The sequence below is a fragment of the Sardina pilchardus genome, chromosome 1 (genome assembly GCF_963854185.1).
Source record: "Sardina pilchardus chromosome 1, fSarPil1.1, whole genome shotgun sequence".
NCBI classification, from domain to species: domain Eukaryota; kingdom Metazoa; phylum Chordata; class Actinopteri; order Clupeiformes; family Clupeidae; genus Sardina; species Sardina pilchardus.
Window position 1 is genome coordinate 38,444,193 of NC_084994.1, and position 23,500 is coordinate 38,467,692.

A 23,500-nucleotide genomic window follows, 5' to 3' on the forward strand; every position below is an offset into this window, starting at 1 on the left:
TGACGGCAGCGCAATCATCATCAAACGACCTTTTGATGATGATGCGGGGGAAACTCAGAACGAGGCACAGCGAGACGTTGACTGGCTCGGTAACGAGCCGCTATGCTAATGATCGGAGCCAGCCGAACGCTTTCCTCCAGACGTCGGCTCCGTGACCGAGGTTTCAAACGGACTTTGCTCTGAATCTCCTCAAATACCCGCACAGCTTGGAGGCTTTCTCATACAAACTCAAAAACATCACAAGAGTTCTGAGCCAGGGCCTTATCTTTTACGCTGGGGCCAGTGTCTGTGTGTCGGTCTGTGTGTCGGTCTGTGTGTCGGTCTGTGTGTGTGTGTGTGTGTGTGTGTGTGTGTGTGTGTGTGTGTGTGTGTGTCTCAGGGTGTACTGGGCTGCAGTCTGTCCAGACCGTATTAAAGTCTATAGGCTTTACTCTCTCATTTCATCTGTCCACACCAGCCAGCCAATTTGGGGGATCAACACCCCCCATCCCCCCATCCCATCAGCAAGCCTACAGTATACTACTGTTTGCTCTATTCTCCTTTTTTTCTTCTCTTCTCTTCTCATGCCGATGGAGTAGAGTGGTTTCTTTACTCTTCTTCATCCAGCCCCTCTCCCTGCCTGCCAGCAACCCTACCTGCCCAGTTAAAACAGGAGTCCTACCTGCACAGTTTAAACAGCAACCCTACCTGCACAGTTAAAACAGGAGTCCTACCTGCACAGTTTAAACAGCAACCCTACCTGCACAGTTAAAACAGGAGTCCTACCTGCACAGTTAAAACAGCAACCCTACCTGCACAGTTAAAACAGGAGCCCTACCTACCCAGTTAAAACAGGAGCCCTGCCTGCCCAGTTTAAACAGGACCGCTCCCACTGTTTCTTTCTCTTCCCTGTTTGCTCACCGTGACCCCTCACCACCTCTGTTCTTCTTTCTTCCACTAATCATGGATTTGTTTTTTCTTTTTGTTTATGCAGCATCCCCCCCCCGTCCCCTGCAAATACCTGCAACACCTGCAACATGACACTGCACCCCAGGGGGGGTCCACCCGATCTTGCTTGCTCAGCTGTCTCTGTGATTCCTGTCCCATGTGGAGTTTGTGTGTGTGTGTGTGTGTGTGTGTGTGTGTGTGTGTGTGTGTGTGTGTGTGTGTGTGTGTGTGTGTGTGTGTGTGTGTGTGTGTGTGTGTGTGTGTGTGTGTGTGTGTGTGTGTGTGTGTGTGTGTGTGTCTGTGTGTGTGCGTGCGTGCGCCTGCGTTTGTGCGTGCGTTTGTTTCTGTGTATGACTCATGTCGCGGAAAAGCCTGCTTGGCTGCAAGTTTTAGCGATTAGTCTAAGAGGATTAGCCGGCGAGGGGAAGATCGGAGAGGAGAGTGGAGTAGCGAGGACCGGAGGACACTGGAAAGAGTTGCCGAGTCTCTCCTCGCCCGTCGAGTCCCGCTTTTTGATTTCGTAACACTCACTGTGTGGCTCGGGGAGCAACAAGGATTTAGTGGACGCTATCTCTCTCTCTTTTTCTTTTTTTTCGAACAGAGAGATCAGAGTATTAGAGAAGGCAATTCTGACATAACGGAAACATCGGGAAAAAAACATTGACAGCCCTTGTTGCGCAACTCCACAGACACACACACTCCATAACTCCACAGACACACACAGACACACACAGACACACACAGACACACACAGACACACACAGACACACACAGACACACACACACACACACACACACACACACACATACACACACACACACACACTCCATGGTTTGCGGATCCGCATGGCACTGGTCTTGACCTCGCCGAGGCTGCCAAAAAGTGGAGGGAGCGGCACTGACCAATTGCGTTTCGATCGCCGTCGTCATCAGATTTTCGTAAAATACGAAATTTGTATTCATAGACGCAAAGAGCCTCAGAGGCGGTCGCAACGAATACACAGACAAGCCTCTGAGAAGAGTCCCATGCAAAGTACTGTACCTCTGGAATATCGGTGCACGAGCATGTGAAATGATCTTATGGGGAGCGACGTGCGCAAAGAACCTCAGTGATGTGAGTCATGATGGGAAGAGAGTAACCCCCGCGACGCAAGCAGCGTGTGTGTGTGTGTGTGTGTGTGTGTGTGTGTGTGTGTGTGTGTGTGAGAGATAGAGAAAGAGAGAGAGACTGCAGTGTAAGCAGAGGTTTGTGTGTGTGCGTGGGTGTGTGTGTGCATGTGTGTGTAGCTACCTGCGGGGGGTGCCGTCCTCGTGCGCGTGCACCACTACCACGGTGACGGTGGCGGAGGTGCGCAGCAGGTCGATCATCTGCTCGTGCGAGAGCGTGGCCACGGTCACCTTGCAGATCTCCACCAGTCGGCAGCCCTGCCGCAGCCCCGCCTGCCAGGCGAAGCCGAACGGCTCCACGTCCGCCACCACGCCCTCGAAGTTCACGTGGAAGCCCAGCTGGCCCACCGCGTTCCGCCGCAGCGTCATCTCCACCGTCTCACAGCCCCGCGTCACGATCTGGACACGAGAAGGAGGAGAGGGGGGAAGGGGGAGGTGGCAGGAAGACACATTTTATATAGTGTTAAGACGTTACCAAGTTAAACATCGACTGAAAAATGTCATCGTCGTACCTGATCAACAACGTTACATAGCGCAATATCAAGAGTTTCGGGCGGGAAGAGGGAGGATGGTAAATGTCAGGAGGACAAATTGCATATAGCGTTAAGACGTTATCAAGTTAAAAAATTGACTGAGAAATGGCAAGATCCCACCTGATCAACAACGTCATATAGTGCAATATCAAGGAGGACAAACTGCATATAGCGTTAAGACGCTACCAAGTTTAAAATAGACTAAACATGTACCTGATCAACAACGTTACAAAATGCAATATCAATAGTTAAAAAATCGACTTAAAAATGTCATGAGCCAGCCTAAACAACAATGTTACATAGTGCAATATCAAGAGTTTCGGGGGGATGGGGAGGATGGGGAGGATGTCATATGGCAGGAAGACAAACTGCATAAAGCGCTTATGTGCTTATATTGTTACCAAGTTAAAAATCGACTAAGAATGTCGTGATCCTATCAACAACGTTACATACTGTAGTGACATAATATCAGGAGTTTCGGGCAGGAAGGGGGAGGATGGGGAGGGAGGCGGCCATGTCAAACGGTAGGAAGGACACATTATAGATAGATAGATAGTCTCGAGTGTCCCACCGGAAGAGTCGTTTTAATGACCGTCACAGCCGAGAGAAGGGGAGAAGGCCTCTCAGAGAGAAAAAAAAGCATACAGAAACTGGAAGACAGAAAGTTCTAGATAGATAGAAGCATGCATAGTGGAAGTTCTACATAGATAGAAGAAGCATGCACTGGGGAGTAAGGCCAAATGTAAGACAAAATATAGCCAGAACATCAGATAGAGATTTCTGATTTCCTGTTCGTTGTGTTTAATGGCTGCTTTGGCAATTCGAGCAGTCTATTTGTCATGCCAATAAAGCACTTCATTTGAATTTGAGACTGAGGGACAGAGAGAATGGAGAGAGAGAGAACTACATTGAATAGAGAGAGAAAGAGAAAGAGAGAGAGAATGAGAGAGCAAGCAAGCAAGAGAGAGAAAGCAGAAATGGGCAGAAATAATGTGAAGCAAAAAAAGCACAACAAAAGAATGTGACTAATGGTGAAAGAAAAGCTAAAGCTACGCAACGTAAAAGTCAAACATAAATTCGATAATGTAGAAATAACGCTTTCTCAAACTATTGATGGAATAGTGAGTGGGTGAACCGAAATATAGAGAAATAGACAACGCAATTTTGACTTAGTTATGACTTGTCTTTGACCCTGGTGCCCATTGGTAAGCTAAGAAGTGAAATGGAACGCTTCAGTTAGGCGCCTGGTGTAGCTCCCCTGTAAGGCGTGGTCCATAAGAAGTCACCTGAGGTAACTAAGCACTAAAATCCGAAGATCTGCTCTTGCCTTCCCATACTAATATGCTCAGGCCTGGTGATTACAGGAGCTTTTAACAAGATCACCCCCCTGGACCTCAAACACATCTAATCTCAAGGGCTTTCTTTTTTCAACATGGCCAGGGGACACATCTGCCAAAATCTCTCTTGCTGCTTCGGATGATGATGAAGTGAGAGCAAGAGAGAGAGAGAGAGAGATAGAGAGAGATAGAGAGAGAAAGAGAGAGGCTTCCAGAACGTTACCCCCTGTGTGCCAAATCTGGCGAGTTCATTAACCAGCGATCCACTCATCTCCTCTTGAATCAGTCGGCAAAAATGTCCCAAAACCAAAATGAGACCGCCCGCTGGCTGAACTCAAGTTACACACACTCTCTCTCTCTCTCTCTCTCTCTCTCTCTCCGGCATTTCCTCTGGTCCTGTATGTGGGAATACAGGACCACGGCTCCAAACCCAGGGCCCTGGTGGCAGTTAGGGGAGGGTTATTTTACACACACATCTGAGAGCTTGATGTGGCTGGAAAAATACTTTTGAAGTTTCGATTCAGAACACGCACGATAACTGCTACTATAATTGTAGACGAGCGGAAATCACATACTGATCATGCTCCTCTGAGTCAACAACCAACAATCAAACGTCAACAATCTTTTTACCAGCATCAAGTAGGCCTAATACCCCTTTAACTCTGCCGGTGTTGATGTAAAGCTGAATGACCAACTACCCCTTTAACTCTGTTATTGTTGATGTGAGACTGAACTACCTACTTCCCCTTTAACTCTGCCGGTGTTGATGTGAGACTGAACTTCCTACTTCCCCTTTAACTCGGCTGGTGTTGATGTGAAGCTGAACTACCTACAACCCCTTTAACTCTGCTGGTGTTGATGTGACACTGAACTACCTACAACCCCTTTAACTCTGTTATTGTTGATGTGAGACTGAACTACCTACAACCCCTTTAACTCTGCTGGTGTTGATGTGACACTGAACTACCTACAACCCCTTTAACTCTGCTGGTGTTGATGTGACACTGAACTACCTACAACCCCTTTAACTCTGTTATTGTTGATGTGAGACTGAACTACCTACAACTCCTGTAACTCTGCCAGAGTTGATGTGACACTGAACTACCTCCCTGACACAACTCTAAAGGGAGAAAGGGAGGGAGGAAGGGAGAGAAAGGTGACTTCTCCAGCAGAGAGTCTATCTGCCAGCTCTCTCTCTCTCTCTTGCTCTGTCGCTTTCTCCCTCTCTCTTCCTCTCTCACTCCCTCTCTCCCTCTCTCTTCCTCTCTCCCTCCCTCTCTCCCTCTCTCTGACCTCCACCTGCTTGGCGTGGTGCTGGGAGGCTGGAAAGCTGCTCTGTGTGTGCCGCTGCTGCCACTATATTTATAACACGCGAAGGCCGGAAGAGCCGGCATTAGAGGCGTTTGTGAACGTGCTACACACACACACACACACACACACACACACACACACGCACAGGCACACACATTCATACACACACACATACACACATACATGCATGCACGCACACACGCACACACACACACACACACACAGGCAGACACACACGCACACACCCCCCCGCGGGCAAACATCCGAGGTGAAGGTGAGGCGTTTTTAATGAGGCGCACACCTGCCAATGTGCTGAGTCGCCGCGGTGGGTCATTAGCTCAGACCCCCACACCCCCCCACCCCCTCCAACCAGCACACCGAGCTCCAGCAGAAGACTTAATCCAGCGCCAAACGCCTGATCCTAATGAGCAGGACTAAAGGCCAACAGGACTCCCCTCTTCTCACGGTAATGCGGTTACTGGGTTTTACGCCTCCGAGGGTCCGATACGTGTCAGGGGAGGAGTTTGGTGGACGGTGTGTGTGTGTGTGTGTGTGTGTGTGTGTGAGTGTGTGTGTGTGTGTGTATTTGTGGGGGGTGGTCATAGGGATGTGCCCTGCTAAAGGATGTAAGGATGAAACACGAGTGGGAGTGTGAGGCTGTCCAGGTAAGACCAGGACCAGCTAGCTTGAAGGAGATTTAGAGGTCACTTCTGTCCATCTTAAAGAGGTCACAAGTCTTCGTGATCACCTGGACTGACCTACCTCCCCTCCCACCTACCCACTGGCCTTACTACGGGGTTAGGGAAAACGTGTGCTGTGTTTGAAAAGGCTGAGAGGGTACACAAGGACGAGAGACATGCGTTTGTGTTTGCATGCTAACCCAGCAGGGCCCAATAATCGATAGGATCCTTCCCGAGGAAAACGCTCAATAGCATTGCATTTCCTAACAGCGCTCTGTACTTTTCCGAAATCAAAGCAAACACCACCATATCTTCACCCTGCTGGGACCTACTTGCATCCTGCCTCTCTTGTTTTAAAGGACTCGAAAGGTCTTTGGTCTCACACAAACAAACACACACACACACACACACATGCATACACACTGTCAGCACACAAACACACACATACACACACACACACACACACACACACACACACCAGCTGATTATTTTCTGTTGCAAAACACTAACTACATACACAGCAGACTAGAGACTCTCTGTGCTGCAATCCCTCCACGAGAAGGGTTGTATTGATCATATTGACTGAACCCACTCCAACTTACTTTAACAAAAAGGGTTGAGCTACAAGAATCCCTTTGCAGCTCTTTCCAACTCTCTTTCAAAAAATCCTGATCCTACCACGGCAGCCTTGACCAATCCAATGCATCCTTGACAAACCAGCATTATTCATGTCCCTTCATGGAATTCTACAGACCTTAAAAAAAACTTGGTAACACCTTACTTGTAGGTATCTACATAAGAGTGACAGGACACTGTCATGAACATATGACCCTGTCACATGAAACATGAACCCTAACCCTAATCCTAACTTGTCATGACAAAAAACAAATAATACTTAACGGCACAAGCGTTAGGTCATAAACGTTTACCGTAATTTCCTGACTATTAGCCGCAGCTTATACATTGATTTTGCTCAATTTCTTCCGCTATGAGGTTAATACAGGGGGACAGTTAATATGGTGTTAATGTGGCTTTGTTTCTTTTAACTTGCATAAAACACTGGTCCTGCGGCTTATACACAATGCGGCTTATATGCAGGAAATTACTGTATGACTAGTTGGTAATGACAGTGTCATGTTACTCGTATGAAGATACCTTCAAGTAAAGTGTAATCAAAGCCTTTCATGTCTAAAAATATGACAACTCAATGACAGCGCAAATAACAAAGGCACTCCAGCACAGCATGCTTCAGGTGCTTCTCCTCACCTCCAGCCTGGCGGCGATCTCCCGCACCTCGTCCCCGCAGCCGTCCTGCATGGAGAAGGCCAGGCACGAGCCCCTCTCGTGGTACAGCTTGGCGCGGCCCAGCGGCGACACCATGTTCCAGCCGATCACGTCGCGGCAGTAGCAGTTGAACACCACCTCCTTGGAGGCCTCCTCGATGAGCGCCACGAACTCGTTGGAGACGACCAGCAGGCAGCAGGACGCGTCGCCGGGCGAAACGGGGCTGCCGACGACGCCGGGATTGGCCGAGGCGTCGCCGCTGTTGTTGTTGTCGCGGGCGACCACCGCCCAGGTGACGGCGCCGCTGCTCTGCAGGTGGGCGTTGGCGCGCGGGCGCGAGCGCTCCTTGCGGCGGGCGCCCAGCGTGATGAAGCTGAACTTGCCGACGCCGCCGCCGCCGCCGCCCGAGGAGTCCAGCGGCGCCGAGCCGGCGAAGTTCTCGGCCAGGTCGCGCAGGTACTCCTGGCGCGTGCGCGTGGCCATGGCGCGGAACTTGTCCGACTTGTGCGCCGCGTTCTCCGCGTTGAGGGCCTTGGTGAGCAGGAAGTCCCGGAAGACGGCCGACTTGGGGAAGGTCACGCCCTTGGGGATGGGCGGCCCGAAGGCCGGGACGTCTTTGGAGCGGGAGACGGACACGCTGGACACCAGGAGAGAAGAAGAACAACCCGTCAGCGGAACATGGGAACAGTCAGCGGAACATGGAACCCATGAGTGGAAACCACATCGTCATGATGACAAACTTTACGATAACTGTCTAAAGAATGAAGCTCATATATCCTCCATATATATAAGGGGAACATGGACTTTCTGGAAAAACACATAATGTGAGTGTGTGTCTCTTTCACTCTTTCAGGCACTTTCACTCAAGAGGATAAACGTGTTTCTCTCTGATCATTTTTTTTCAGCACAAGGAATTGATGTATGCTATCTATGTACTTTGGCAACGAAAGTAAAAGTGAGAAGTGTTTATCACAAACGTTTGTTTCATTCTAATGACTAAAGTGTAGCACATTTTCCAAGTGGGAAATGGACTTAACTGCGATGGAACATCGGCATTCAAGACACAACCAAACATTAGCCTAGACGTTTTGTTTTGACACAAAATATCTCAAGTGCTTCTCTCTCGCACACAACAGGACATTTGTTACACTTTGCTTTCAGATCAGTTATCTGTAACAGTGAGGAAGAGGTAAAATCTCTTCTGAGAGGAAGAACATAAGACTAAAAAACAAAACAAAAAAAAACATGAAAATTTATCGTCCACTTCAGGGCTCGCAAAGACAAGCTTCTGAGGCTCAGCGCAGGAAAGACACGGATCGCAAGCGCACTCCCTCTCATCCCCAGCCTTAATCTCCCACGGGCTGGCGAGATAAAAATCTTAATTTACTCAGCTCCGAGTCACAGATCTTTGCTCAGCTGATCCTCCAGATAATGAAAAGCAGTTGTGGGGGGGGGGCATAGACCACCTGTGGTGTGAGCCTGCCTCTTGCATTAGATCGCTGTCGCATTAAAAGCACAAGTTTAGCTCCGAGTCACCCAGAGCAAGGATGGAATAGGAGGAGGACGAGGGGGGGGGGGGGCAGAGAGAGGAAAGGAGGGAGGCTTTGAATTCAATTACGTTCATTTTTTATCCCTTCATCTTCACCACTTCCTCTCCACGGCATGCAAGGAAGATTCATGGAATATATAAATCGTGGCTCGGCCCCGTCTCCTTATTTTGTCTTCAATCAATTTTATCGTTATTTCAACCGCACGGAGAGGAGATTATGACCTTGCGGAATTAGATTGACTCCTCTTAGTGATAGAGCCCTGCTTGAAACCTTTCAAAAAACTGTTTGTATGAGGACCTGAGGTGCAAACCAACATCGGTGGGATAACAAAGAAAAATATTGATGCAAAAATATTACAAACATTAAACTAATATAAATTCATCACCAATTTGGTAGGTAAGAACCAAATCATTTCATTGCCAAATCATTGAATAATTTTGCGGCCTACATTTTGCTGTTTTGCCGACTAATAGTTTAAAATAAAACAAAAAACAATATCAGCGCAACATTCAATAATAATACAAAACAATAATATACAACATAACATATTATGTATCAAGTGAGATAAATAAACCGATCGGTTGATCAGATTTCTATTCGATCTGAGGGGCAGGTGTCTCACCTGTAAGAGACGTCCTCAGTGCAGGGGTTGTGTGCTCGGACGATGATGAAGACGTGCTGGAAGTGGGAGCGGATGTTTTTGGGCGTGAAGGGGTGCGCGCCAGGCTCCTGAAAGATGATGGTGACAATGTCGTTCCCGATGTGCCTCTTCCTCAGCAGCTAAACAGAAGAGCAGGGGGGGTGGTGTAAACACGGGTAAACAACAAATACAAATATACTAGAGACAAACAAAACAACGACGACAGGACACAAGACACTATCTACCGTAATAACATGAACGAACGTGGACGAGCGGAGAGGTAAATATATATAAGAGACTAACAAAACAACGACAAACAGGACACAAGACACCGTCTAACGACATGAACGAATGTGGACGAAGACTGGACTCTCTTTCATAACAACAACAACAACAACAACATACCAAGCCACATGGCTCCATCGTGTTTGTTTATGCTTATTTTTTGTTCACGTTTGTTTTTCATTTGCTTGGATAAGTTTCCTCAAGGGGCCGAGGAGGGAGGGAGGGAGGGAGGGGAGGAAAAAATCCTCTACTGCCGATTTCCAAAAGCTGTCCTCACACAGCTTAACTCCTAATTGTTCACAGGAGATGACCAAAAAAACCCCGAAAAATTACACATATATATATGCGTACGCAGCCTTTAACTTCAACTGCAGGCTGAGACAGATTGCACGGACGGACTAACGGTCAGACCCCTTGAACTTCAATCTGCCCCATCCGAGACAAGAGCACGGGGGCAGGAGGGGGCAACAACTGTTGCCCGCGGGGGGGTGGGGTGGGGAGGGGGGGGGGAGACGAAGGAGGCGGGCGTGCGGTGGGCATGTGCGGTGGGTCCACTACAGCGGTCCAAGGGCAGGAGGGGAGAGAGACCCTGCGGGGGCGCGCTGTCAGAGATTACCGCTAATCCGGCCACAATCTCCAATGATCCCGCATAGGAAACACAAAGATGGTAATTACAGCCCCTGGGAAGCACGCAACACCACAAGAGAGAGCCAAGGCTGATCCATCCCCCTTACTCACTCCCTCACACACACACACACACACACACACACACACACACAATCTACACACACACACGCAAACGGAGCTCAGGGCCAAGACCATGTCCACACCTTGGCTGCTCTAAGATGGGGAGTAAAGAGAGAGGAGAAGACAGGCGTGAGTTCGGGACATTTCCTGTGCCGGATGAGCGCTCTCCAGGAACATGACCGTGTGGCATTTACCATCGATTGGCTCAAGGGGAACTAGTGGGGAATGACTCAGACCAGGACACGCCAGTGTACGGCTTCATCATCTCCGCCCCCCCTCCTCCCCTTTCATGCAACACACACACACACACACACACACACACACACACACACACACACACACACACACACACACACACACACACACACACACACGCTAACTCACAGTGAGAAGCCCCTGAGCCAATCTTTTTTGCCGTGGCCTTTGAAAATATCTGAATATCTCTCATCGTCTTTGCACAGTGCAATGTTGAATCTACCCGGCCTCACCCCACAACACCCCAGCCCGAACCCCCTAACACACACACACACACACACACACACACACACACACACACACACACACACTCTCCCACTCTCTCTCTGTTTCTCTCTCTCCCTCTCTATTTCTCTCTCTCTATTTCTCTCTCTCTCTCCCTCTCTATTTCTCTCTCTATCCCTCTCCCTCTTCCTCTCCCTCCCTGCCTCCCTCCCTCCTGCCGAGTGAACGAGTGAATGAGTTTGAGAGGCAGTCACAATCGCTCCATCTGGACGTGTTGGCTGGGCTGGAGGTTCCCCGCCAGCTAAGACAAAGGACCAATGAAGCCGGCGGGGCTCTCCAGAGTCTCTGGGGTTCACGGCTCCATCACGGCTCTGAATTCAACCCCCACCCACACCACCGCCTCCTCCTCCCTCCTCTTTCTCTAGTCTCTCTCTTTCTCTCCTCTCCATCCCTCCCTCTCTCTCTCCACCACACATCCCTCCGATCCACTCCTCCTCCTCCTCCTCCTCCTCCTCCTCTCTCATCTCCTCCTCCTCCTCCTCTCTCATTTCCCCACACTGCTGTGTGCATCTTGTTACACACAAAAGACATGGATCTAATTGCTCCTCCCCAGACATACAGATAGGGCCGGGAGGCTGGTGTGTGTGTGTGTGTGTGTGTGTGTGTGTGTGTGTGTGTGTAGTGGGTAGTGGGGATGATGGGAGAGGAGGAGGGAGCTGTTAGTCTCAAAGGGGAGGGTGGTGGGGGTGATGGTGGTGGTGATGGGGGGGTGCAGATGGAGATGGTTGCTGCCGAGTGGAATGGGCACTGTGTGTGTGTGTGTGTGTGTGTGTGTGTGTGTGTGTGTGTGTGTGTCTGTGTGTGTGTGTGTGTGTGTGTGTGTGTGTGTGTGTGTGTGTGTGTGTGTGTGTGTCTGTGTGCGCGTCATGGTGGTTGCCATGACGATGCGCTTTGGCACAGCACAAATATTGGTGATTAACGAAGCTCAGGGAAAGCGCTGGGTGGTGGTGGTGGGGGTGGGGGTTTGGGGGTAGAGGAGCTGTGAGGTGGAAGAGATGAGAGGGGGGAGAAGGGGGGGGGGGGGCATGGACTAGGAGCTGAGCACAGCTTACGGAGCTGGGGAGGAACTAATTTGAACACAGCGAGACGGCGTTGGGCAGTCACACACATGGTGTGTGGGCAGTGGACGCGGAGTAAGCCCCGTAAAAACGCCGTGTGAAGTCTTAAGTAGGTGTTAAGGCACCGAGGCATCCACACACACACACACACACACACACACACACGAACACAGAGACACACACACACACACACACACACACACACACAATACATACACATATGTGCATGCAAATGCACACACAAACATGCGAACACAAATACAGACACACACAAAGGCATGGTGTCTTGCTAAACCCCTCCTTGCACACACACACACAAACAAAACAAACACGCAGACACACAAAAAGACAAAGAGACGTGAATGAGGAAAGAAAAATGAGCGTACACTCACAAAGGGCTGTTGCCCCTTCCTCACACACACACACACACACAGACACACAGACACACAGACACACAGACACACAGACACACAGACACGCACACACACACACACACACGAACACACACACAGACGCACACAGACATACACACACACACCTGCTGTCTGTTGTTGGGTGTGTGGGGGAGCATGGTGGATACGTGGAACATCAGCTCGTAGTCCTTGTAGGCGGTGTAGAGGGAGTGGGTGCCCGTGGAGTCCGCTGTGAACACACAAAGGAAGAGAGGGGAGAGAAGAGAGACTCTTTTATAACACTGTGTAATCTATAATCTAGATTTATCTATATGACCTATAATCATCAATGTATAATCTCATCAATGTATAATGTACAATCAATGTGTAATCTATATCTATCTATATGATCTATAATCATCTTTTGCAGTACTGTGCCACAAATTCCTTTGTCGTTATATTGTAGAATATGCTTCGGAAAATCTGCAATGGCAATAAAGTGACGTTCAAATCCGTTTCGAATTTGAGGGAAAGCGAGAGAATTGAGTAAACACTGAAACGCTTAAAAAATTAGGAATTGTGTGTACAGTAGTTATTATAAAGTGTTACCAAAAATATAAAAGCAGAGAAGAAAAAAAGGTAAAAGAGGTAAAACACACACACGAAAAATAAATAAATAAAAATAAAAACACACTAAGGAGTGATTGAGACACAGACAGAGAGTTATCAGCAGGGACAAAAACCCATAGTTAAATAAAACCCGTTGTAGATCCGCACGCTGTCACTATAACAAATGCGTTACGGATCGTCGTAAATCAGCAGGCACCAGCGTTAGGTGGAAATGTCGCCATATGATCTATGTTACAGCGCTATTTATAGAATCCCTAGAAAACACGGCAACATATTGAGGCCATCGCCTGTACCATAAAATGCAAATGATATGCATCAGTGCATGCATCTTCCCAATCACATGTGTCTGTGGGTTTGCATATGGGGCCATATGGGTGCATAGGAATGGTCTAGCCGTTGGTGTGTGTGTGTGTGTGTGTGTGTGTGTGTGTGTGTGTGTGTGTGTGTGTGTGTGTGTGTGTGTGTGTGTGTGTGTGTGTGTGTGTGTGTGTGTGTGTGTGTGTTAAAAAAGGAAAATGTGAAAACGGCACACTTAAAGAGGGTTTTTAGACAACCATCAGCCAGGCCATGCACCGGAAATTCTTTCTTCACAACTGGCTGGTTGCAATTTCAGGTTACTGTATTCTGCATCCACGTGTGTGCCCGCGTATGTAATGAGTGTGTGTGTGTGTGTGTGTGTGTGTATCATCCATATATGCATGTGGTGTGTGTGTCCATTCCATCCCAGGCTGGACCACGGTTTTTTAAGTCATGCGCTTAAATCATATGATCTTAAAGGCTTTGCCTTTTGCTATTTCAGAGAATTATAAAGCGCAACTGCTGGAGTGAATTCGGTTTTGGCCATGGTCATTACTCAGACTGGACAGAATGTCCCATTGGGGCCTCTGTAGCAGGAGACGTATCATGACAATTGCATTACTCTATCCCACCCATAGTGTCTTATTTACTTGCAAATGTATATACCCCATATAGCCTTATTCTAGTGCTCTTCATTCTATTCTGACAGTTCTGTTTTTTTATTCTTTTTATGTTTAATTTGTTTATGAATTGACTCGGATTCATTAAAGCAGAGTCAAATTCCTTGCTTGTTTTCAATAAAGCTGGTTCTGTTTCTGATGTGAGGGTGCAGGCTGTTCCTGTCCCCTTGGTGTGTGTGTGTGTGTGTGTGTGTGTGTGTGTGTGTGTGTGTGTGTGTGTGTGTGTGTGTGTGTGTGTGTGTGTGTGTGTGTGCCCCTACTCTTGTTGTCCAGCTGGGCGCGGTACTTGGTGAAGCCCTTGAGGCGGACGCGCTGGCCGAGCAGCTCCAGGAACTCCTCCAGGGCCGGGCCGGCCGCCTCGTTGTTGTACATCTCCTCCTCCGTGCTCTGGCCCGCCCGGCAGTACAGGATGCCCACCTTGTGCTGGAAACTCAACTACGGAGGGAGAGAGGGAGGGAGAGGGAGGGGGGAGAGAAAGAGAAAGAGGGAGGGAGGGAGGGAGGGAGGGAGAGAGAGAGAGAGAGGTATATTAGACTCCATTGTCAGAACATTTGCTTACATTGTTTTTTACATTTGTTTTTATTTTGATGAGATGATTTTACAACCTTGTGAAGTGACCTTAGGTGTCATGAAAGGCACTTTAAATCAAAAGTATAATTATTAGTATTATTATTAGTATTATTATTACATAACGAGAAAGGGAGAGATAGAGAAGCAGAGCAGAGAAATGGATGGAAAGGAATAGAGGAGAAGAAATAGAGTGAGAGAGGGATTGAGGAGGGATGGAGAGAGAGAGAGAAATAAAGTGAGACAAATGGGGTGCACAAGAAAGGCAAGTGAAAGTTTATGGGAAAAAAGAGAGACAGATCAAAAGAACAAGACAAGAGAAATGAGGTACGTAGAGGAGGGAACACAAGAGTCATTTTCAACAAACAACACGATTTGGCATCAACTCACAAACAGTTGATGAGAACTTCCCTTGCCTTCCCTGACAACAAAAGGTAACATATTGACTGAAATATGAAATCCCCTTATGTAATACCCAAACAGCAAAAACATAAAAACAACAATATGAGTGCGTGTGTATCAACACACCCACACACACACACACAAGAGACACACACAGACACACACACACCAGCTGAGGACACAGCCTCCACCCCTGACCGCCCAGCAATCCACAGCCCTTAAACATGGGGAGGTGGAGCGGGAGGGTGGTGCTGGACTTCACCACTAACCGCTTTTCAAACGGAATGGCCATCAATACCGATTCTGGAGGCATACGGCGGGAGATTGTCCAGCTAAGTGCCCCATCAATCTGGACAGTGGGGGGGGGGGGGGGGGGGGTTTGCGGGCTGGTCTGGGCTTTAGACTGAGCGAGCTGAAGTGGTGAAGGTGGTGGTGGTGGTGGTGGAGGGAGGGTGGAGTAATCACTGGTGGGGGGGTGTGGCGTGCGCCGGCCGCTGGCGGGGGAGAGCTGCATTATTTATCAGGAGGCCCCCGGAGGGAGGATGGAGCAATATAAGGGGAATTAATAAAGCTGCCACCGCAGAGTCCTGTGGAGGATATCACTGATATGGCAGCAAGAGCAGAGGAGAGGAGAGGAGAGGTGAGAGATGGAGAGAGAGAGATGAAGAGATAGAGAGAGAAGGAAAGAGATAGAGAGAGATAGAAAGAAAGATAGAAAGAAAGAAAGAGATCAGTGAAAAATTGATTGAATGTTGGTTGATAGAAAGAAGGGAAGAAAGAAAGAAAGAAAGAGAGAAAGAGGATATTACTGATATGGCAGCAAGAGCAGAGGAGAGGAGAGGAGAGGAGAGATGGAGATAGAGAGAGAGATAGAAAGAAAGAAAAATTTATTAAATGTTGGTTGATAGAAAGAAATAAAGAAAGAAAGAAAGAGAGATTAGTGAAATGGTAAGGATAGAGAAAATTTGATTGAATTTTGGTTGAAAGAAAGAAAGAAAGAAAGAAAGGTGAACACATGATAGAGAAAAGAAAAAGTAATGAAGACAAGGCGAAGGCGAACAAATGAACAAAAACGAACGAAACGATGAAAGGCCCGACTCAGAGGAACAAAGGAATGGAGGAGGAAAAAAGGAGAGAAAGAAAAGGGTGAATGAAGAAAGGACTTGAGGTTCAGAGGCATCAGCCACCTGCATCTGGTGGCCACTCCACCACCAGACGGGGTCAAACACTCGCCACGGGTTGCCCGGCCGGTAGCCATGGCGACAGCCGTCTTTCTTCCCCCTTCGCCTCTTTAAGTGGCAGCAGACGCCGCGCTTTTCTGCTTCTTTTTTTGGGGGGCTGCACAAAAATAACACCCCCTATACCCCCCAATCTTCCCCCCACCCCCCCCACCTGCCCACCCGCCTGCCTACCCACCCGATCCTTTCTTCTCCATCTCTCCTCCACCTCTTAATGGATCCTGCAGGAGCACCCCCCCCCCCCCCCCTCTGCCATCGACTTAAGAGCAAAATCAATACGGCCAGACCACCTAACATGCCGCCAGGAGCCTGGAGCCTCACACACCCCCCCCCCCCATACCCCCCCACCCCCACGCGCTCCTCAGCTCTACGCCGCCGTGCTCCCCTGATGCCCCTCGACCGCGTCGTCCTTCCCTATATGCTAATTTCGTCCCACCACCTCCACCATCACCACCACCGCCACTGTCTCTCTCTCTCTCTCTCTCCTTCCCCGGCCCCCTGAAACGCAGCATATATACGCATAATAACGGAGGCGCGGGGGAGAAGGGGAGACGGGCGAGCGAGCGAGCGAGCGGGGACGTCGTGGGCCCGAGGCTACTCGGAGCCGGGGAAAAGGGAGAGCCGGGGTGAGGGAGAGAGAGAGCAGGCCAAAGATGGAGACGGACGCCCGGAGGATGACAATATGAAAACAAAGCTCATGAAAAAATAATCAAAAGTTTATTGCGCCCGTCTTTGTGCCAGAATGCCTGCAGGGGTGTGTGTGTGTATGGGGGGGGAGTAGGGCGGTGGTGGTGGAGGGGGGAGGTCTCAAAGGGTCCTCTGAGAGGTTGCCGGTTCTCATTTCTGTCTGTCTGTCTGTGTCTCTCTCGCTCTTTCTCGCTCTTTCTCTCTCTCTCGTTCCCTCCCTCGCTCCCGTTCTCCCTCATGGGGCGTCTCCGATTACGCCGCTCTTCAATTATACAGTCATGCAGCTCGTGTCGATCTCGTCTCACTCTCTCTCTCTCTCTCCTTTTACCGTCATCATCATCATCGCCCACACACACGCACACACACACATACACACACACACACGAGACTCCACATTCCCCCACCCCCTGACTTTGCCCTGAGGTGAGCAAATATTTTTAGTGGTGTCGATTTGATCCAAGACCCCGGTCGGTCGATGAAACGAAAGACTGCTTCTCATACTCCCCCGACGATTTCAATTTAATTCCCAGATAAGGAATGTGTACATCAGTCAGTATGTGTGTGTGTGTGTGTGTGTGTGTGTGTGTGTGTGTGTGTGTGCGCGTGTGTGCTTTGAGGAGGAGGGGGTATAGGAGAGAAAAAGTGCTTTCTCCTTCAAAAAAAATCTACTCTGTTACACCTTATCCAAATACGGACTCCCCTCTCTACCCCCTCCCCCCCCCACCCCCATGACCTTATAGATTTCTCATCCCCCCCCCCCCACAAATCCACAGAAAGACACTCCTTGTCAAAACGAGGCAGCTGACACTGCAGTTGGCAATAATTTACATCCCCTCACCAGCACTAGGCAACTCATTTGCATGAGCAAAGACGCCGCAGCAATAGTCAACAAACCGTAACTAATCAACGTTCGACTCTCAGGTTAGCGCTTAAGTCTTGTCACGTCGCGCATTACACTTTATGGTGATGGGGCCTAGAAAACGACTCGCTAATTACGCATTAGTTAACATTAACAAGCTTTATGTAACGCTAAATGGTGCCGCTCATGGTTTATTTATGGCCATGACCACCAACGTGCCACCAACGATCGAGATGACGGGGCTTTTGGATCTCGCGTGCGCCGTGAGTGTCGTCTTCCTTTTCCCATTCGAAAGTCCTTTAAAGTGGTCAGTGTCGTGGGCCAAACAGTGGACGGAGGAGAACAGAAGTGGGTTTAACGGCGGGTCGGCGCTCCAAATCCCTGTGATTAAGGTCGAGTAATTACAAAGCTAGCGTGCAGAGGCAGCAGTGGGGCCTTGGCTAATCACCAGTTAGTGAGACTGGGTAGAAAACCTATGGGGTTTGTGTGTGTGTGAGAGAGAGTGTGTGTGTGTGTGTGTGTGTGTGTGTGTGTGTGTGTGCGTGTGTGTGTGTGTGCGTGGCTAAGAACCAGAGGAGTCTGTATGCATGTGTGTGTGAGCATGTGTGTGTGTGTGTGTGTAGAAAATGGTTGGGTTTGAGTTGTGAGAGCTGGCAATGTTATTAAGGGAGTTCTATGACTAGTTAGATGAGGTGATGTTCTTTTTTCCCCTCTTTCTCTAGTTAAGGAGTGGCGGATAATAACCAGCAGTCTGCTACTCCTCTCCTCTCTCCTCTCTCCCTCTCACTCCCTAACTCTTCTTCTACAAGGGCTGCTTGTTCTCAGGAAATGTGCAGTGACATCGCAACATTTTAACTGTCTGTGTGTGAAAACAACTAGCACAGCATCAGCTACAAAATAAAAATGCAATTTTGTCTCGTCATCATACCAAGCAGCGTGCCAGAGGCTATTTTGATGCACCACATGTAGCGACGTAAAAGTACTGGGTATACTTAATATAAGGCATGCCCCAGATTCCATTAAAATAATAATAAAATAATGTGCACAAAATGTACCGACGTATAATGAAAGGTTAATGTCTACCCTTAATGCAAGCTATATAAATTAATAAACCTTAAAAAATTGAAATTGACTTAATTAACAAAGTATGATTGCTTGTGGTAAAAGTGTGGTCTAGATTCCACAAAGCGAATTAGCATTGGAATTATATTAGCGCCACACCACCACCCAAGGTTAACCATCTCCCTCCTTGAGATCAGACATTACATCCGTTTCAGATCACATTAAACCCCTTAATTTGTGCTGTTATGGGGTCAGTCTCTGTGGATGGTTGGTCGGACAAACTCACCCCTTGGCTGGTTGAGATTGACATCAAATTAAACCCCCTAAATTGTGCTGTTCTGGGGTCAGCTGGACGAACTCACCCCTTGCCGGTCGAGATTGAGATTACTATTAAACCCCCTGATTGGTGCTGTTCTGAGGCCAGTCTCCGTGGACGGAGGATGGTTGGTCGGACAAACTCACCCCTTGCTGGTTGAGAATGACATCAAACTAAACCCCTTAATTTGTGCTGTTCTGGGGTCAGTTGGACAGACTCACCCCTTGCTGGTCGAGTTTGAGCAGCTGATCGGGGACCTTGGGCGAGCTGGTGGCCAGGCGCAGGCAGGGGATGTTGAGCTCGGGCACCACGTACTCCAGCACCTCCTTGAGGGGCAGCCCACGGCTGGTGCCGTGCTTGGCAGTGGAGGGCACCGCGTCCTCCAGGATGCCCCCCCTCAGGGTGGTCAACTGTGGGGCACAGAGAGAGAGAGAGAGAAGGGTTAGGTGGGGTGGCGTGGGGCTCAAATCCTTTATTTAGAAAGAGAAAGAGAGGGATGGTGAGAGAAAGAGAGAGAGAGTGTGAGAAAAAGAAAGAGAAAAAGAGAGAAGGAGAGAGAGAGGGACAAACAGAGAGAAAGATAGAGAGTGAAAGTAGGCAAAGGAGTTTAATTAGAGAGAGAGAGAAAGACATAAAAACAATAAAACAGAGAAAGAGAGAAGGAAAGAAAGACATAAAAGAAAGAAAAGAAAATAAGGACCACAAGAACTCAAAAAATAAAGAATCTGATGACCTCCTAAAGGGCCGAACAACAGCAACAACAGCAACATCAGCAGAAGCGTATGCCATGCCACCGCAGTGACGTCAACCTCCCCTCAAGACGACGTGTCACCGGGCCTGAGCAGCCGATTCTCCGCACGCTCACGGTACCGGAGCGCACTCCCAGGCCTTTAACGGCTCTCAACCGCACAACCGTCATCCGTGCCTGCGCTACACACTACACGCACTACACACTACACGCGCTACACACTACACGCGCTACACACTACACATGCTACACACTACACACGCTACGCATTACACTACACGTGCTACACACACGCGCACACGCGCTAAGGCGATGAATTATTGAGGGCCGCTAAGAGAGCACGATGTCGAGGAGCGACCGTGCCGGCTCTCTCGGCACGACGGCGGTTTCGCTCGGAGAGCAAAAAAGAGGCTCGTCCGACGTCCGCTCCCGTGCCGATTCACAACGCCCTCTTTGAGATGTGCTGTGCGGCAGGGCGGAGGAGAGAATAACGGACTACACTAAGATAAACGTAGCCGTTTTATACGCACTCGTGTGTGTTCTGGGTGCTGTAATGGGAGGTGGAGATTCTGAGCCTAATGGAAAAAGAGACTTCACGCTGTATCAACTCCCGACGCTGATGCATGTTTCTACTACTTGCGAATAATCCGCCTTGAGCAATTGAACAATTTTGAGTGAACTAGATAACTTATTTCTATTTTATTTGACAGACAGACACTATAATAGTGCAACTTTGCAATTTACCGCCTGTGGCTACTTTTAAAAGCCTTTGCCAAAGAACAAAAAAACAAAAAAAAAACACATATACAAGTACACACGTAAACTGGTAAATAAAACTGGATGCTCCGATGTTCTCGAACGTTTCCTCGTCCTCCGATTGACTTGATTGCGATCAACAGCACGGCACAAGGACTGCCACCAGGCTTGGAAATGTCAGCTCCAGCGCTGACCTTCTATTGAGCGCTCCGGAGTGCGGGCAGATGAGCTTTGATGCGCTGGCCACCCATGGGCAGAAAATTGACACACACGCACAAGGGACCCAACCATGTGGCGATCAATGGGAAATGTTACGCTATAGTGGTGGAAACTATACGATATCCCGGCACGGATATGATTACACCTTACCGGTCTATACACTGCGTCATATAATAGCCACTAATATCCTGTGTGTATGCAGTGTGTCACATATTGCGTGACATTTGAGCACAGTGACGTTAATGCACTTTTCGATCATTATTTATTTATTTTTTTATCATTTTATAATTAGATTATTGCATGACGTTGATATCAGTTATCAATCCATGCACTGAACTTGGCTAGTCGCTATGAATAGAGCCATATTCAGCTGTTTGAGTCTATTTCATGAGAGGGAAAATAAAAACTTCCAATGCATATATATTTAAAACCCTTTTAGATCTAACCTACAACGGATATATACGTTTTTGACCCACTTCCACGCCTGCCGTGCCTGAAGTGGAGGCCAAACTCGAATCAAGAGCCACTCCATCATCTTCATCCTCATCTTCGTCATCGTCATCCTACTCGGTCTGCTGCGCTGTAGTGTACTGTAGTGTACTGTGCCGTGCCACGCTTCAGTCATTCAGGGAACTAATAGAGTGAACCCGCACTGGGAAAGGGCACTGCACTAAAAGCTTACAAGTGCCCTCGCAGAGCGACGACAATGACAAGTGTGTGTGTATGTGTGTGTCTGGTGTGTGTGTGTGTGTGTGTGTGTGTGTGTGTGTGTGTGTGTGTGTGTGTGTGTGTGTGTGTGTGTGCTTGCTTGCTTGCTCCTCCACCTGTGTATTTGGCCTGACCCGATTTCCTCTCTCCGCTATACATTTTAATGCCACCCCATTACTGGTACCCTTCACCACCCCCCCCCCTCCTTCATCCCCCTCCTCCTCCTCCTCCTCCTCCTCCTCCTAGTTCTCTTTTCCCATCCATCACCACCAGTGTATATCCGAGAAAGACTAAGAGAGAAAAAGTGGATGTGTCAAAGCACTCTTCTTGGCTTTTAAGGAGGATGAGTGTCTTGTCATCTCCATCATAGAGATGTTGTGTTTTAGCGTGTTAGTGTGTCAGTATGTGTGTGTGTGTGTATGTGTGTGTGGTAGTAATGGTGCCAGATGGCAGAGTGTGTGTGAGTGTCACTTTTTGGAGAGCCTCTATGTTTAGCAACACCAGAGACCTTGAAAGCCTTTAGAAACCCGGCCAAGTCCAAGACCTCTCTGTTGTCCCCCCATCTCAAAACCACCCTTCACTTATTGGAGATCTGCTTCTGCTGCTGTTGTTGCTTTTAAAAAATGGCTTCACACTTCGCGTGGTTAGTTTGTGTGTGTGTGTGTGTGTGTGTGTGTGTTTATATGACAGAAAGTATAGTATGTGTGAGAGATTGTAAAATGGAAAGTGTGGATGTGGGTGGGGGGTGTGGGGGTGAGTGAGTGTGTGTCGAGTGTGTCGTATTGAGCGAATGTCTGTGCCTGTGTGAGTGTGTGTGTCGTATTGAGTGAATGTGTGAATGTGTGTGTGTGTGTGTGTGCGTGTGCGTGAGGATGTGACAGAGTGTGTGTCAGCGTATATGTGTGTGTGTGTGTGTGTGTGTGTGTGTGTGTGTGTGTGTGTGTGTATAAGGGTCAGTGTGTGTGTGTGTGTGTGTGTGTGTGTGTGTGTGTGTGTGTGTGTGTGTGTGTGCCAGCATGTGTGTGTGTGTGTGCGCTCGTGTCCCACCTCGCTGGTCCTGAAGATGATGCGGTAGTTGTACTGTGCTCCGTCCCGACTGTCCTCCAGCCTCTCCCGCCGGATGCTCAGCGCCACGGGCCCCAGGTTCTCGTCCACCCCAAAGTAGTTCTGGTGCTCTGGAGGGAGGGGGGGCACAGAGGGGCAACGAGAGGGATGGGGATGGGGTGGGGGTGGGGAGTCAGATAGACAGACAGTCAGATCAATCATTCAAGCTGAATTAGGGCGGATTAAAGGGGTATTGAACGCTGCACTGCTGCTGCTGCTGTTGCTGGGTCCAGCCAGCTGAAAGGGCAACTGTGTGTGAGAGATAAGCATGGTGTGTGCATGTGTGTGTGTGTGTACGTATGACTGTTTGAGTGTGTGTGTGTGTGTGTGTGTGTGTGTGTGTGTGTGTGTGTGTGTGCGTTAGGAAATGGATGGGTCAACCGGTCTCTCTTTTTGCCTGTCTGTTCATCTTTCATGCTCCATTTGTCTGTCTCTACTCTCTACCTACTTATATACTTTTTTCTCTCTGTTACTCTGTACCTTTCTATCGCTCTATCTTTCTCTCTCTTTGTGTCTCTATCTTTCTATCTATCTATCTAAATATATACATATTTTTCTCTTTTACCATGTATCTTTCTATCGCTCTATCGTTCTCTCTTTGTGTCTCTATCTTTCTCTCATTGTCTATTTGTCTCATTGGATGTCTTTCATCCTGTCTGTCTCTCTCTCCCTTTCTCTATCTGTCTCGCTCTTCCTCACTGTCTACCCATCTCCCTCTTGGTATCTGTCAGTCCATCCATCTGTCTACTTCATTTTTTTCTGTCTCTCATGGGAAA

General features: G+C 48.7%; 1 protein-coding gene across 1 annotated transcript in view; it reads right to left on the bottom strand.

Moving 5' to 3' along the window:
- Nucleotides 1-23,500, bottom strand: part of sipa1l2 (signal-induced proliferation-associated 1 like 2) — a 121,898-nt gene that overhangs the window by 45,250 nt on the left and 53,148 nt on the right. The window contains exons 3-9 of the mRNA XM_062544205.1: nt 22,668-22,795; nt 19,411-19,599; nt 14,319-14,493; nt 12,598-12,701; nt 9,412-9,569; nt 7,222-7,876; nt 2,219-2,493 (exon numbers count right to left, since the gene is read on the bottom strand). Of these exons, the coding sequence (XP_062400189.1) occupies nt 2,219-2,493; nt 7,222-7,876; nt 9,412-9,569; nt 12,598-12,701; nt 14,319-14,493; nt 19,411-19,599; nt 22,668-22,795 (1,684 nt within the window). The remainder of the gene's footprint in view (nt 1-2,218; nt 2,494-7,221; nt 7,877-9,411; nt 9,570-12,597; nt 12,702-14,318; nt 14,494-19,410; nt 19,600-22,667; nt 22,796-23,500) is intronic.